Raw genomic sequence first — 15,048 nt, 5'->3', positions numbered from 1 at the left:
CTTGTTTTACGGCGGATCACAAACACATAAGTGCATTACCGCCACCTATCACTCAAATGGACCATTGACACTCTACATACAATCTCTTGATTTACCTTACTCCACCAACCTACATACAATCACCCTTAATTCTTATACCCGCATAGAGGCTGAGGTTTCGTCCGGCGCTGCGTGTTCAGCTCCTCCGTTCCCACACTCAGCCCCCATGGAGGGGTTAAAAAAAAACAAAAAAAAAAAACAGGTGTGCAAACCTGTACTTCCCAAATATTGTAAAAATAATGGTGTTATGTTTCTACCTGGATTTAGTACATTTTTAATTGTAAACTGCTCACCCTTATGTACTAGTTCATCCTTCCACTCATTCCTTTCAACAGTATATTTCCTACAGTGCATTATAATATGCTCAACTGTTTCATTAACACCACATACCTCACATAGACCCATTGGATGTTTGCCTACTAAATGCATTGTACTGTTCAACTTTGTATACCCCAGTCTTGATCTTGTAATTATGTTCTCCTCAAATCTGCTCCCACCTGATACTCTTCCCTTACCCACTACTGACTGTATGAGATACAAATGTCTACCTTTCTGTGTCAGTGTCCCAATACTGTTGCCATCATTTCAGACTATATTTTTTGATTATTGACTTTATTTCTGACCTACTAGAAGGAATCCGGATATCAACTATCTCTTGCTCTATGGCCTTTTTTGCTAAAACATCTGCCTCTTCATTACCACTCAACCCAATATGAGCCGGAACCCACAAAAACTGTACCTTTATACTATTTTGCTTAAGTGAATATAATTCTTGAATAATCTCTATTATCATATCTTGTCTTGTTTCTGACTTCTGCTCATTCAGACTTATTAGAGCTGAACTAGAATCTGAGCATATTATTGCCTTAGATATTTTAACTTCACTAATCCACCTTATTGCCATAATTATTGCAAACATCTCTCCAGTATACACTGATAGGTAATCTGAAATCCTGTTATTCTTATACACTTTAACTTTGGAATTATGAATGCAGCACCCACATGACCTGTTTTTGCATGCAAAGGGCAGCTGGCTCACGTATTTCGAAATAAAAGTCTCACTCGCATAACAGCTGAAAACATGCACTACAGTCAAAAGATTAGACATCTTTTATGCTTTTATGATTTTAAGAAACATTTCTCCATCAAACTTATGTCTGGTACCGTGTGTAAATGCAGAATTGTGTATTTATTCTTGTGTGAGCAATTACAAAAAAAAAAAAAAAAATGTTATTGATCAGTCATATGCAGGCTTACTAGGAATTAATTCACTTGAGCTGTAAATGCAACAGCATTTCGTCATCTTAACGTCTGTACCTGGCTGTAAAAAGTGATTCTTTTTTCATTCACTCACAGTGGAACCACTTACAATCGAGAGCGTGAAACAGATATATATAGAGATGATGATGATTATTATTCATCATCATTTCCACATAGATGATGAGGTTAGTTACATAACAGTCCAGTAGATGGCGGTATGCACATAAGAAATTAATCTGCATCAAGTAAATCTGCTGTTCCTCATATTACCACAGCGGGGCAGTGTCGTCTATCTCCGCTCCGCTGCCAACCGTGAAATAATACAGTGGAAGGAATCATGAAAACTTTCTAAACGAGAAAATGCATGAAATCCTTTTTTTTCCAAAGATGATAATCTTACTGCTGGTTATAACTTGTTCTTTTGAACAAGAGTAAATATGACCAACTTGTAAGTAAGTGCTTTAAGATTAAGTTGTTTACCACAAAGTTTCTGATTGACTTTGTAGCTTTTCCCCCAACTATGAGTAAGTGAATTTATAGTTGAGAGAAATAACTTGGAAATGATCATGAATGTTTGTTGGTTAAAATATATACATTTATAAGAGAAAGGGTACATTTTTAGCTCTTTTTCAGTAAATGTAAATTATTTATTGTGTGACAAATGACTTTAAAGTATGCACTCCATGTAGTTCTATTAAAGCAATAAGAGTGCTATGTTTAGAAAATCTCAGGTTCCTTAGCAGATGGTGTTGCATCCTGTCTGCATCAATATGAAGCCTGTGATTGAAGAAGAGATGCCAGATTGTGAACAGGAGCATTCATCAGAACTGACGCTTGAGGAGTCTTTTGTGGGAGTTCTGGGGTCAGAGGTGACCACAAAGGCCCCAGGTCCCACCAAGGAGGATGAAGAGATTCTGGTGCTGAGCCAAGTGATGGAATCAGTTGGGTACTTTTGCCGTAGACTGAATTATACAAAGAAGTATATTCAGGTGTCTGATGAAAGTCCTTCAGATACGGACACAAACACAGAACTAACTGTCTCTAACTCCTCGAACAGATATGAGACTCCTGGTAAAAAATTCAGCTGTAAACTATGTGGTGTGGAGTACCGCCGCAAAGCAAACCTGGTGTCTCACATGCGAATGCACACCGGAGACACTCCGTACTGCTGTGAACTGTGTGGGAAGGCGTTTCGACGTTCAGACTGGCTTAAATTGCACTTGAAAGTCCACATGGGTGAAAAACGACAGAGAGCTAAGCACTTTGTTTGCAATCAGTGTGGGATGAAGTTTGATTGCTCTGCCGCACTCCAAAGTCATATATGGAAACACAATGGTGAGAGACCACTATCCTGCCCGCTCTGTGAGAAGACATTCTACAGTATTGTAAATCTCAGAAGCCACCAAAATGATTGTCACTCTGGAGAGAAACAGTTTTATTGCTCCTTGTGTGGACACAGCTTTGCGCGCCTTCATACACTGCAGAAACACACACGGATTCACACTGGAGAGAAACCGTTCTCCTGTTCAGAGTGTGGAAAAAGTCATCGTTATAAATATTCATTATTGCATAATAAACTGCACTCAGACGAAGGCTGAACTGATGGGAGTAATATCTATTGTCAGGCTATTCCTTTTCAAAATTGTCGTACATTGCATTCTTTCAGTCTGGAAGAAAAATAAATTAAACAGGGTCAGAAATTTAGGGAGGCTTGGGGCAAAAATGCCCCCAAAACTCAAAATGTGGAGTCACTAAATGCAATTGTAATGAAGTCTTTTGTTTTTTTCATCAGTAACATCTAAATTATTTTTAATATTCTAGTACAGTTCTAACATACTGTACATATTGTGGCATAAATAATGAATTAATGTTCATTTTTAGTTTAAGTCTTGAGAATTTGTATTAAGGAATCAATTAAAGTATTTGATATAAATGACACTGTTTATGCTGTAAATGGTTAGAAAAAAATATGTTCTCATAAGGGTTACAAATGCCCTGAAAAACAAATCAAGGGGGTAAATATTTCACTTTAATATAAAAGTTAATTTCTGACTGAAATTAACCCAAAGAAATTAAATAACCCTATTACCCCGTATGTATCAGATATGATATACAACGTTTGACGGCTCCTGTTTCACTCTCTGTTCAATTTGACGAATGCCCAAGCAAGTGAAAAAAGTGGTTTCATCAAAAGTGTTTATATCGATTTATTTAAAATGGTGGTGGACTTAGTTTATTGAAGTAGAAGTGACAGTAATGATTAAATTGCTACTGATATTTTAGAATTAGTATTTGCTGAATATAAGCAACTTGTGCTTGGTTAAACATTTTTATATAATTTTATTGAAAAAGCCAGTTGAAATCCATATGTATCAAATATGAAACAACAGGCTTTTGTGGTATATTTCTCAATCACCATTACATTCCAACTCTCAAACATTTGGTATCTCTGAAAAGCCCAGGGAGTCCTCTGATAATACCCCAAGATTTACCATTGTAGCATTTATGGGCTAAGAAAACTTAAATAACAAATGTCCTACACAAAAATGAATTGCTGGGCCTCAGGAAAACAATGACCTTAAAAGCCTAATGTATAAAATATGGTACGTAAAAAAACTTTTAAAAAAAACTTGCTTTGTGTCTATGGTTTTAGAGTTTAGAGTTTTCTGATGTCTTTCATATGTCAAGTCAATATATGTTAATAATATAACTTGGGAACTGTTGCTGAGTTATAGGACACATTTGTATTTTGTTAATTCATACTCTGTTGGATAAATCCAACTTGTTCTCATTTTCTCCTGCTGAAATTTGTGTAAACCTGCTTGACAGTAAAGAGCTTGACTTGATGTTTCCTAATTAGTACAGTTTTCTCTCAATGTGTTACATCCTAAAATACAATCTAATAGCACAACACACCATATCATTACAATTCTAAAAGAAAAAATAGGCGAAAGATCAACTCCTAGGACTCTTCTCAAAATAAGAACAAGAAATATGTATTATCAATTGGCAATTAATCACTCTGTCTATTGAATGAGTAGAAGCATCCAGGCTTTTGAGAAAAGAAACCAAAAATCACAGGACTTAATGACTACAGACCTGTCGCCCTGATGTCTGGAAATCATTTGAGAGACTGGTGTTGGCCCACCTGAAGAACATCACTGGACCCTTTCTAGATCCCCTTCAATTTGCTTATTGAGCAAACAGGTCTGTTGATGATGCAGTCAACATGGGATTGCATCATATCCTGCAACATCTGGACAGACCAGGGACATATGCAAGGATCCTTTTTGTGGATTTCAGTTTGGCTTTCAACACCATCATCCCAGCTATACTCCAGAATAAATTACACCAACTCTCTGTTCCAATGTCTATCTGTCAGTGGATTACCAGCTTTCTGACGGACAGGCAGCAGCTTGCGAGACGGGAAACTCACTTCCAGCACCTGTACAATCAGCACTGCATCGCCAAGGACCCCTCTGTCAAGCTCCTGAAATTTGCAGATGACACCACTATCATCGGCCTCATCCGAGATGACGATGAGTCTGCATACAGAAAGGAGGTTGAACAGCTGGCTGTCTGGTGTAGTCAAAACAACCTTGAGCTGAACACGCTCAAAATGGTGGAGATCATTGTGGACTTTAGGAGAAACACCCCAACACTGATCCCCCTCACCATTCTAAACAGCAATGTGGCAGCAGTGGAGTTATTTAGTTTCCTGGGCACTACCATCTCACAGGACCTGAAGTGGGAGACACACGTTGACTCCATTGTCAAAAAGGCCCAGCAGAGGTTGTACTTCCTTCACCAGCTGAGGAAGTTCAACCTGCCACAGGCACTGCTGATACAGTTCTACTCGGCACTCATTGAGTCTGTCCTCTGCACTTCAATAACTGTCTGGTTTGGTTCAGCTACGAAATCAGACATCAGAAGACTACAAAGGACAGTTCGGACTGCTGAGAGGATTATTGGTTGCCCCCTGCCCCCCACTTCAAGAACTATACACTTCCAGAGTGAGGGAAAAGGCTGGAAAAATCACTCTGGACCCACTCACCCTGCCCATTACCTTTTTGAACTGTTGCTTTCTGACCGATGCTTCAGAGCTCTGAGCACAAGAACCGTCAGGTACAGGAAAAGTTTTTTCCCTCAGGCTATCCGTCTCATGAACAGATAAAACTGCCCCATTGAGCAAAAACTATGTGCAATACACAGTTTAGTCTTTTTTATATTTATCCAACACATCCAACCTCTTCTGCCATTTCATTCCTCTTGGGAAACCCCCCCCAAAAAAACATTTGCACTGTACATAACAGATTTGTATTAGATTGCACTACGTCTGTGATGATGCAGTCAACATGGGATTGCATCATATCCTGCAACATCTGGACAGACCAGGGACATATGCAAGGATCCTTTTTGTGGATTTCAGTTTGACGAGTGCATCTGGAAAGTATTCACAGCGCTTCACTTTTTCCACATTTTGTTATGTTACAGCCTTATTCCAAAATGGATTAAATTCATTATTTTCCTCAATTCTACAAACAATACCCCATAATGACATATGTACACAAGTATTCACAGGCTGTGCTCAATACTTTGCTGAAGCTCTTTTGGCACCAATTACAGCCTCAAGTCTTTTTGAGTATGATGCTACAAGCTTGGCACACCTATTTTTGGGCAGTTTCTCCCATTCTTCTTTGCAGGACCTCTCAAGCTCCATCAGGTTGGATGGGAAGCTTCAGTGCACAGCCATTTTCAGATCTCTCCAGAGATGTTCAATCGGGTTCAAGTCTGGGCTCTGGCTGGGCCACTCAAGGACATTCACAGAGTTGTCCCGGAGCCACTCCTTTGTTATCTTGGCTGTGTGCTTAGGGTCATTGTCCTGTTGGAAGACGAACCTTTGCCCCAGTCTGAGGTCCAGAGCACTCTGGAACAGGTTTTCATCAAGGATGTCTCTGTACATTGCTGCATTCATCTTTCCCTCGATCCTGACTAGTCTCCCAGTTCCTGCCGCTGAAAAACATCCCCACAGCATGATGCTGCCACCACCATGCTTCACTGTAGGGATGTTATTGGACAGGTGATGAGCGGTGCTTGGTTTCCTCCAGACATGACGTTTGCCATTCAGGCCAAAGAGTTCAATCTTTGTTTCTTATGGTCTGAGAGTCCTTCAGGTGCCTTTTGGCAAACTCCAGGTGGGCTGTCATGTGCCTTTTACTGAGGAGTGGCTTCCATCTGACCACTCTACCATACAGGCCTGATTGGTGGAGTGCTGCAGAGATGGTTGTTTTTCTGGAAGGTTCTCCTCTTTCCACAGAGAAACGCTGGAGCTCTGTCAGAGTGACCATCGGGTTCTTGGTCACCTCCCTGACTAAGGCCCTTCTTCCCCGATCGCTCAGTTTGGCCAGGCGGCCAGCTCTAGGAAGACTCCTGGTGGTTCCAAACTTCTTCCATTTACGGATGATGGAGGCCACTGTGCTCATTGGGACCTTCAATGCTGAAGACATTTTTCTGTACCCTTCCACAGATCTGTGCCTCGATACAATCCTGTCTCGGAGGTCTACAGACAATTCCTTGGACTTCATGGCTTGATTTGTGCTCTGACATGCACTGTTAACTGTGGGACCTTATATAGACAGGTGTGTGCCTTTCCAAATCATGTCCAATCAACTGAATTTACCAAAGGTGGACTCCAGTCAAGTTGTAGAAACGTCTCAAGGATGATCAGTGGAAACAGGATGCACCTGAGCTCAATTTTGAGTGTCATGGCAAAGGCTGTGAATACTTATGTACATAAATTTGCAAAGATTTCAAACAAACTTCTTTCACATTGTCATTATGGGGTATTGTTTGTAGAATTTTGAGGAAAATAATGAATTTAATCCATTTTGGAATAAGGCTGTAACATAACAAAATGTGGAAAAAGTGAAGCGCTGTGAATACTTTCCAAATGTATGTATGTGTGTTTCTGTGTGTGTATGTACGTATGTGTATAACTATATTTTATTATTATCTATGTCTTGCTGCTATTGTTTTTGTATTGTTGTACACTGGAAGCTCCTGTCACGAAGACACATTCCTTGTATGTGTAAGCATACTTGGCAATAAAGCTGATTCTGATTCTGAAAAGATCGTGGAATAAAACAGAGCCAATTTGGCGGCCTCTGCAGGAAGAAAAGTAAAATTACACAAGCGTAGATATTTTTGGCCCCTCCCATTTAGCGTCACGCATCTGACGTGGTGCGCAATACCACGCCCCCTACGCAGTGTCTTTCCGTCTGTCACCTGTTTCAGCGATCACCTGGCCGAAATACACCTAAAATGACCGACCAAGGGCTGACCAACGAAGCAGCTGCCGCTGCGTGTAAAGAGGGAGACCCCATCACTAAAGTAAGATTCTGCATTTCAGTCCAATCCTGCAGACAGGGCCGAGGCCAGTAAATCATCCCGTCCGTCGTTTCCCCTTTCTCCTTACTAATTCATGAGAAACAGTTCTCGGATATAGCTGTTATGTTACAGTGATTACCCTGCTGCTTTGTTAATAACTCGGCTGAAGTTGAAGATTGTGTGTAAACTAAAGCGATGTTTTGCTGAGTCATACTGAGCAAAAATAATTCCAGAAGTTATTCTGCGTGTAATGCTATTGACAGTGGAAATGTTGAACAAATATCACCGGTAGACATGCATGAACTTTTGCCTCATTAGTCACATACTTTATAACAACCCTGTTGAATAAAATGGCTAAAACCAACCTAATGGTTGGCTGGTCATCAGCCTGGGCTCACTGGTCAGTTGACTGTTTACAGAGGGGTTTTGGGCACTTTTTTGAGATGGATATAGCGGCAGGCCGGGCCCCAAAAAGGGGCAGGAGGTCCAAACCACCAGTAAAGATTTACAGAGTCCCTGCCTTACCACCCCTTTCCCTAATCCTAACCCAGGGGCGGGTTTACGTTTTCTTAGGCCCCAAGCAACCGACCAACCCTGGGCCCCATTTAGAATATATTTGCCTAAAAAAATAACATAAAATTGATTTTAAATTCACCCTATCAGCCATTGTAGTCAAGTACATTCAGAATGTTTACTGAAACATAAAAATCTAGTTAAAGATAATTAATGCATGTTTTCCACAATACAGTGATTTAAAAAAAACTATATTTAGCTACACATATTCTCTCTTTTTTTAATGAACAGGGTGTGCAAAACCTACTACACTCATTAACATTTTGGAATTCAGTTTTTATTTATTTATTATTATTATTATAATCCAACTTTATTTACTGATGTCCAGTTTGTCATTGTAATATGATACAGTATTATTATTATTACTTTAATGACTTGTTGTATACAATAGTAATGTATTTCTGTCTTATTTACTTCAACCTGGAATTTATATTCTAATGCTGCAGTGTATTTATTGTTCATCATGTTGCAAAAGGCTGTATTTTTTGTAAGCATCGTAGGCAACGTTTGTAACCGCAAACATACAAGGCACGGCGGACCCTCAGCACACTAGAGCATAAGAAAAAATAAACATTACCGTTTATCAAGTGCTGAAACTTTACTTGGTGCAGAACAATCTGGAATAACGTTAAACATTGTAACAGTCACCTCTTTGCAACCTGAACTTGTTCAGAACGTACAATCTTTGTGACACCTGCGCTAAAAACTGTCTAGATGCAGTGCAACGACTGAAACAGAACGCAGGTGTCTCGACATGTGTTTTTGAGACCTGACGTTCTTTTTAACTTGACACTGTGTCTAAAAATGTGCCGGTCCTCGGTGAGACACTGAAGAAACAGCAAGACACGTGCAGCAGTCAAGGACGTTCGTCCAGCGCAAGTTTACATAGAAAAACGATGAAAAAACAGAACAGATGCGGGCAAAAAACACGTTTGGTATGAACGGCCCTAACTCATCCATTTGCGCATATCTTTAAGTGAGAGCGTGGGCAAAACAAGTTCGGAAGGCCTGTATATTTTTTTCATAAATACATACCCAAACTAAAAGTCCTACTTGGAAAAACTGACTCGAACCCGGCGGACCTCTAACATGAACCGCTCTAAGAGTGTTGACAGCGTATTCGCGCATGTACACAGAACAACATGCCACCCCTCAAGCGTTTTTTCCAGAGCTTTCTTACCAGGGCGTGGGGCCCCCCCAACGTCCGGGGCCCCACGCAGTTGCATGGTTTGCGTGGTGGTTAAAACCGCTACTGCCCTAACCATTCAAGTAGGTATAGCTGAAGCCCGGAGATCTCCAAATGGTGGGGTTGAATCTCCAAAAGAAGGTGGGGTTACTCCAGAAGGGGTTGGGCCAGCACAAAAAGGGGGCGACACTTCCACATGGTTAGGGTTAGGTAAAGGGTTTGGTTCGTAGCGCTGTATGTCTTTGCTTGCATTTTGGAGCTTCCATCCCATTTTGGAGCTCGGCCTGCAGCTACATCCTTTTCTAACCGTTCATGGACATGCTGCCCCCTTTTGGAGTTTCTGCCCCCATTTGGAGATCTCTCCGGGCTGCAGGTAGCACTTTCTAGCTGGTCAGGCTTGCAGACCCATTTTAAACCAGCAAGGTCAGGCTGGGAAACCCATCTTTTACCAGGTAATATGAGGGAAGACTAGTGATAGGTCAATATATCAGATTAATTGTTTGATATTTGGCCATTTTGAGATTATCAAAATATGGGAAAAAAAGCTATTGGTTGATCACTACATCAGAGACTGGCACATGTGTGTTAAACTTTAAGAAATCTTTGTTCATATATTGTAGAGGTCCTATATGAAAAAACCTAAAGTTAAAAAATAACTGCAAGTGCCTGTTTTGGTGTGGCTGTGGTTTTCAGATTACACTTGAAGTCTGAAGATACCCAATGTTGCTTGAGATTATCAGTAGCATTCCAGCACACCAACAGACCAAACATTTGGGAAAGATAACTTGTTTCATGTTTGACACATTCTCAAAGACATTAAACTAAATTATACACATGTATCATTAAGCTTTTCATCAATAAGACTTTATGGGAAGTGTAGACATGTTGTATTAATGATTTAAGTACCTGGTAATCTATTACGTGAGGCTCTATGACATTAATAATTTTGTTTTATTTGTATAATCTCACCTCTCATTTCTTTTACATTGCATTTTGACTTAAAGTTGTTCCTCTTATTGCTGTAGGATTTCATGATGCAGCAGACAATGTTGCGGGTGAAGGATCCTGTGAAATCCCTGGACTTCTATACACGCATCCTGGGAATGACGTGAGTCCTCTTGTTCCAAAGAATGTCATTGTTAGCACATTTGTCATAGATTTTAATTGTCAACAACTTTAGTTCACGACAAGTGTTTCACATTATCGAAGTATTAGGTTTATTTATTTCTTATATATTAAATTGTAATATCGAAATATGTGACAAAGACATTTTTAGACCGAAATGCAATTTCAGTTCCATTTCGGTCAAAGAAAAAATAAGCCCCTTTCCCACATACAGTCCCGGTACTTTCCCTGTAGGAACTTTCTTGGTGAGAACTCCTAAGAGGAACAGCACACCTGAGGAGACTTTTCCGTCTTGCATTCGCACACACAAAAGGAACCCCCATAATGACGTCATCTAGTGTCAACCAATTTTCTTCTGACATTGTTTGCAAGCGCGATTCAGTAGCAACAACAAAATCTACAATACTGATGGAGGATGCAGGATTGGAGCCACACTTTTGTTAGGGCTGTTTTACACAAACTGTGTATTCAGGTTACGGTCTTTACACTGGGCGCGGTGCTGTGTCCCTGACGCCGCAGTGAGATGAGAGATGAAGTGCCCAGCCTATTTGAACCAACAAGGCACATGCTGAACTCAGCAGACAACATGTTGAAAATGCTCTTCATCAGCACAGTCTTTTACAATAAAGGCTTTTATGACTCAACATAAAATACTGTACTGAACTACTCACTTAAAAAGATGCCTTAATGCACTAAACACACAGTAACAGGCATGCCGCACTGTGGTGAGTAGGGCGTGGCCTAGCGATAAGGATGAATGGCTGGGGGAGAATTATCGCAATCAGCCGGGAGAGAGATAAAGAGGAGCCAGAGCCGCAGTTCGAGAGAGAGAGAGTGATGCACAAAGCTGTCTCTGTGTGTGTGTGTGTGTGTGTGTGTGTGTGTGTGTGTGTGTCAGTATATTTAAGTGACTGCTGAAAAGCATTGGATGTATTTTATGTGATGCTGAAAAGTGTCATTAAAAGTCTTATGTGGATTGTTCACCCCGGCTCCCTCTTCTTCCTTCGTAAAAAAGGCAGAGGTCTGCCACATGCACTTTCCTCACAAGGTTTAGATTTCATGACGGGTAAGTTTATATAATAGATTTAATTTACCCATTTTAAATAAACATCTTATTATTTATGTCCGTATACATTTTAGACTCCCAAACATTACTTTTGCAAATAGAAAAGATTAGAATAGAAGAACAGGGAGCCCTGCAACAGATGTCATGGCCCCCACATATTACCCCACTGAACATCGAGTCTGTCTGAGATTACATAAAGAGACAGAAGCAATTGAGACAGCCTAAACAGATATAAGAACTGTGGTGAATTCTCCAAGAAGCTTGGAACATCCAATCTGCCAACAACCAAGAAAAACTGTGTCCAGGTGTACCTAGGAGAATTGGCGCTGTTTTAAAGGAAAATGTGGCCACACTGAATATTGATTTAGCTTTTATATGTTTACTGGATTTTGTATGATATTAATTGAAAAAATGAAAACTATTTATGTCATTATTTTTTAAGACATCCTTACTATGCAACATTTTTCACAAGTGCCTTTTGCACAGTACTGTATGTGAAACAGGCAATATTCTTTGGATACTTTGTTGGTTTTATGTTATTTCTGTAAAGGGAATTGAAAATTTAGCGTAATCCTCTTAGTAGCAGACTAGCAGCTACAAGTTTGCTGCAAAAAGTATTGAGTACCCCGGAGTAGGACCTTAAAAAGTCCCTCAAAATGGCTAAGAGGAACTATAGTTCAAAACAACGAAAAGTAGTAGTTCATAGTAAAAGTACCTAAAATGGGCTTTAGTTCCTGCAGTAGGAAAGGGCCTATAGATGGAAAACCATAAACAGATCTAGACCTGTCAGTCTTGTATATCAGTTTACTGATCTTTACTATGATGTGTGTATTGCAACTGTTTCATTGCAGGCTGTTGCAGAAGTTTGATTTTCCCTCCATGCGATTCTCCCTGTACTTCCTGGGTTATGAAGATAAGAAAGAGATCCCGGCAGATGTGAAAGAGAGGACCGCCTGGACGTTCTCCCGTCGAGCCACTATAGAGCTCACCCAGTAAGTTGATGCACGAGCAACTCTAATGATCATGTTGGGATGGACGGCAGATGATTTCATTTTCTGTACAATTTGAATATTTTGAGTTGAGGTAGACCTCATATAATCGGTGCCGATAGTTATTTTTATTCCTCATTGTTTCTCTGTCGCTGAGAGCATGCAAATAATTGTCATTATATGGAAACTTGCCCTGTCAGCACATTCGTTGCATCTCCAACTTCATATCTTTTGAATAATAATTAACCTTATTTCTCATTAAACCTCATCTGGTGAAATATATTCATAAAACCCTTCATCTGGTGAATATATTGGCTATTAAAAGCCTAATTTGGTAAATACTTGAAGATAGAGGATTGTAACTGAGCCAAGTCTTCGTCATTTCAAAATAAGGGTCCCTGGTCGGGTTCCTTTATATTTAAAAGTCCTGCTTTATGCACCAAATCTTTTTTTTCCTGGTTATTATCGGGATTCTGGATGCACAACAAACTGCATTTGGGATTTTATTCATTTTGTGCTCTTGCAGCCTGTGCACGTCATAGCAAGGAGAGACTGAGACATTTTTAAACAATATAAATCACTTTAAAAAAACTATTGTCCAATTAATTGGTTATCTGCCTTTTCTACCACCTTAATTATCAGTATCGACAAAATCAGCTATCGGTCAACCTCTAATTTTGAGTATTGAGGTTACTGGGCAAACAAATAATAAAAAGAAAATGAACAAATACCACTCACACACCTGGTGGTCATGGGCAGGTACATAGGATCCAGTCAATATGAAATTTTTTTAAAGCAAATTTGTGGCCATCTTGCAGTCATTTTTATTTTTAAACTACCTGTACTTTGCCATTAAATTGATCGGCCACCCTGATCTTTAGATATTGGTATAAACGTTGGCCATTGCAAAAAATTGACTGACCATTAAATTTGGCAAAAAATTATTTGCTTACCCTCATGTCGTTCCAGATCTGTATAACTTTCTTTCTTCTGTGGAACCCAAAAATAAATAATTTTTATAATGTTGATGCTGCTCATTTTTTCCCATAAAATGAAAGTGAATAGTGACCGAGCCTATCAGTCATGAATGTTCTGCATAACATCTTTTATATATCTCTCATTTGTCTTTTCTTTATCCATCAGTAACTGGGGCTCAGAGGCGGACGATAGCCAATCTTACCACAATGGCAACTCGGACCCAAGAGGCTTTGGTAAATAAAGGATGAGAATACAGGATACAATTCTTCTCTGTCATTGTATTTTCTGTGATACAATATGACACTATTAGCTTAAAAAAAATAAAGATATGCATTACATTAATAACATGTAATTTTATCTTAGGCCATATTGGAATCGCTGTGCCAGATGTATACGCTGCCTGCAAGATATTTGAAGAGCAAGGAGTGACCTTTGTAAAGAAGCCCGATGATGGTAATTTCTTTTAATTATTACATGGTTCTCTGGAATACTTGATTCTTATTGGCCAATTGCAGCATTCTGCGGTCAAATATTTTTGTATAATGACTGCCAAACTTGTTTAATTGACCGTTGTCCCAGGTAACAGTAATCAAAAGTACAACAGGAAATCAAAAGGAACCTAAATCAATGTATTTATTATTTGGCAAGTAGCCGATAATAAGCAGGATAATGTACAGTCAGATGGACATACTTTTACTGAACATACTAATTTGGGATATTTGTATTTGTATCCTTACTGGATGTCACTGAATAATTTATAGTTACCACATTGCTGTTGTACAGTATTTAATTCATTTTTAATAGTCCTGTGATATACTTGCTGTTTATTTTAATTCATTTCAGGCCTTGATCTCTGTCCCTGTTTCTATCCTGCAGGTAAAATGAAGGGCCTGGCCTTTATTCAGGATCCGGATGGTTATTGGATTGAGATCCTCAGCCCCAACAACATGGTGCCCATCACTTCTTAAAGACTTCTTTAATGCTGTGATCTGAACAGAAGTTAGTTATGAAAACCAAGGACTGTTGGGTGATCAAACAGAGTGATTGTTCTGTGGATGGCAAAGAAAATTAGTGCACAATGAAGACAGACAATCTTTATGAATGACAGTGACAGTGCGCTAGAAATCTGGTGGGCTCAAAAATAAAAGTGTTCAATACAAATAGGTATTTGTGAATTTAACAGATATTTTTGAATGCAGTCTTCCATATAGTTTAAACACAAAAATTTGTTAAAATACTTTTTTGAAATCGTACGGTCTTCTATAGAGTCTAACCTTAAAATCCTGCCTATATTTTGTTAAATAAAACAAAGAAGTGTTTTTGTTGAATGACTCTTCTGTTGAATATTTGAAAGAAGCAGATGTTTTTTTTAAAGTCAGTACTTTCCAAATAGCCTAAAACATACTTTGCATGTTTGAATGTGCCAGGAAAATGGTTTACACATT

At 39.3% G+C, this 15,048-nt stretch overlaps 2 protein-coding genes across 5 annotated transcripts; both read left to right on the top strand.

Annotated features, from left to right (window-relative positions):
• The first annotated feature begins 1,620 nt into the window (after positions 1-1,620).
• LOC127413552 (gastrula zinc finger protein XlCGF7.1-like) lies at positions 1,621-4,130 on the top strand. 4 transcript variants are annotated; one of them, XM_051650792.1, is made up of 2 exons: positions 1,621-1,823; positions 2,021-4,130. In XM_051650792.1, exon 2 carries the CDS (start codon positions 2,043-2,045, stop codon positions 2,895-2,897), a length of 855 nt encoding a protein of 284 aa, XP_051506752.1. In that variant the 5' UTR covers positions 1,621-1,823; positions 2,021-2,042; the 3' UTR covers positions 2,898-4,130. The 4 variants fall into 4 exon arrangements, with proteins under 4 accessions (XP_051506752.1, XP_051506755.1, XP_051506754.1 ...); XM_051650795.1 differs by having other exon boundaries at positions 1,635-1,747; positions 2,076-4,130; XM_051650794.1 differs by having other exon boundaries at positions 1,673-1,751; positions 2,040-4,130.
• Positions 4,131-7,530: 3,400 nt separating this feature from the next.
• On the top strand, positions 7,531-14,931 carry LOC127413564 (lactoylglutathione lyase-like). The gene is made up of 6 exons (XM_051650807.1): positions 7,531-7,689; positions 10,471-10,553; positions 12,488-12,628; positions 13,769-13,836; positions 13,967-14,056; positions 14,480-14,931. Exons 1-6 carry the CDS (start codon positions 7,621-7,623, stop codon positions 14,569-14,571), a joined length of 543 nt encoding a protein of 180 aa, XP_051506767.1. The 5' UTR covers positions 7,531-7,620; the 3' UTR covers positions 14,572-14,931.
• The last annotated feature ends 117 nt before the right edge of the window (positions 14,932-15,048 follow it).

This window comes from Myxocyprinus asiaticus, chromosome 23 (genome assembly GCF_019703515.2).
Source record: "Myxocyprinus asiaticus isolate MX2 ecotype Aquarium Trade chromosome 23, UBuf_Myxa_2, whole genome shotgun sequence".
In the NCBI taxonomy this organism is placed as follows: domain Eukaryota; kingdom Metazoa; phylum Chordata; class Actinopteri; order Cypriniformes; family Catostomidae; genus Myxocyprinus; species Myxocyprinus asiaticus.
The sequence above is the reverse complement of the archived record's forward strand: the minus strand, read 5'-3'. Positions and strand labels throughout refer to the sequence as shown.

Excerpts from the sequence above, each read along its gene's own strand:
- LOC127413552 (XM_051650792.1), top strand. The coding sequence starts at position 2,043 with ATGGTGTTGCATCCTGTCTGCATCAATATGAAGCCTGTGATTGAAGAA.
- LOC127413564 (XM_051650807.1), top strand. The coding sequence starts at position 7,621 with ATGACCGACCAAGGGCTGACCAACGAAGCAGCTGCCGCTGCGTGTAAA. Across the intron at positions 10,554-12,487 it reads ACACGCATCCTGGGAATGAC|GCTGTTGCAGAAGTTTGATT; the intron begins GTGAGTCCTCTT and ends GTTTCATTGCAG. Across the intron at positions 14,057-14,479 it reads TGTAAAGAAGCCCGATGATG|GTAAAATGAAGGGCCTGGCC; the intron begins GTAATTTCTTTT and ends TCTATCCTGCAG.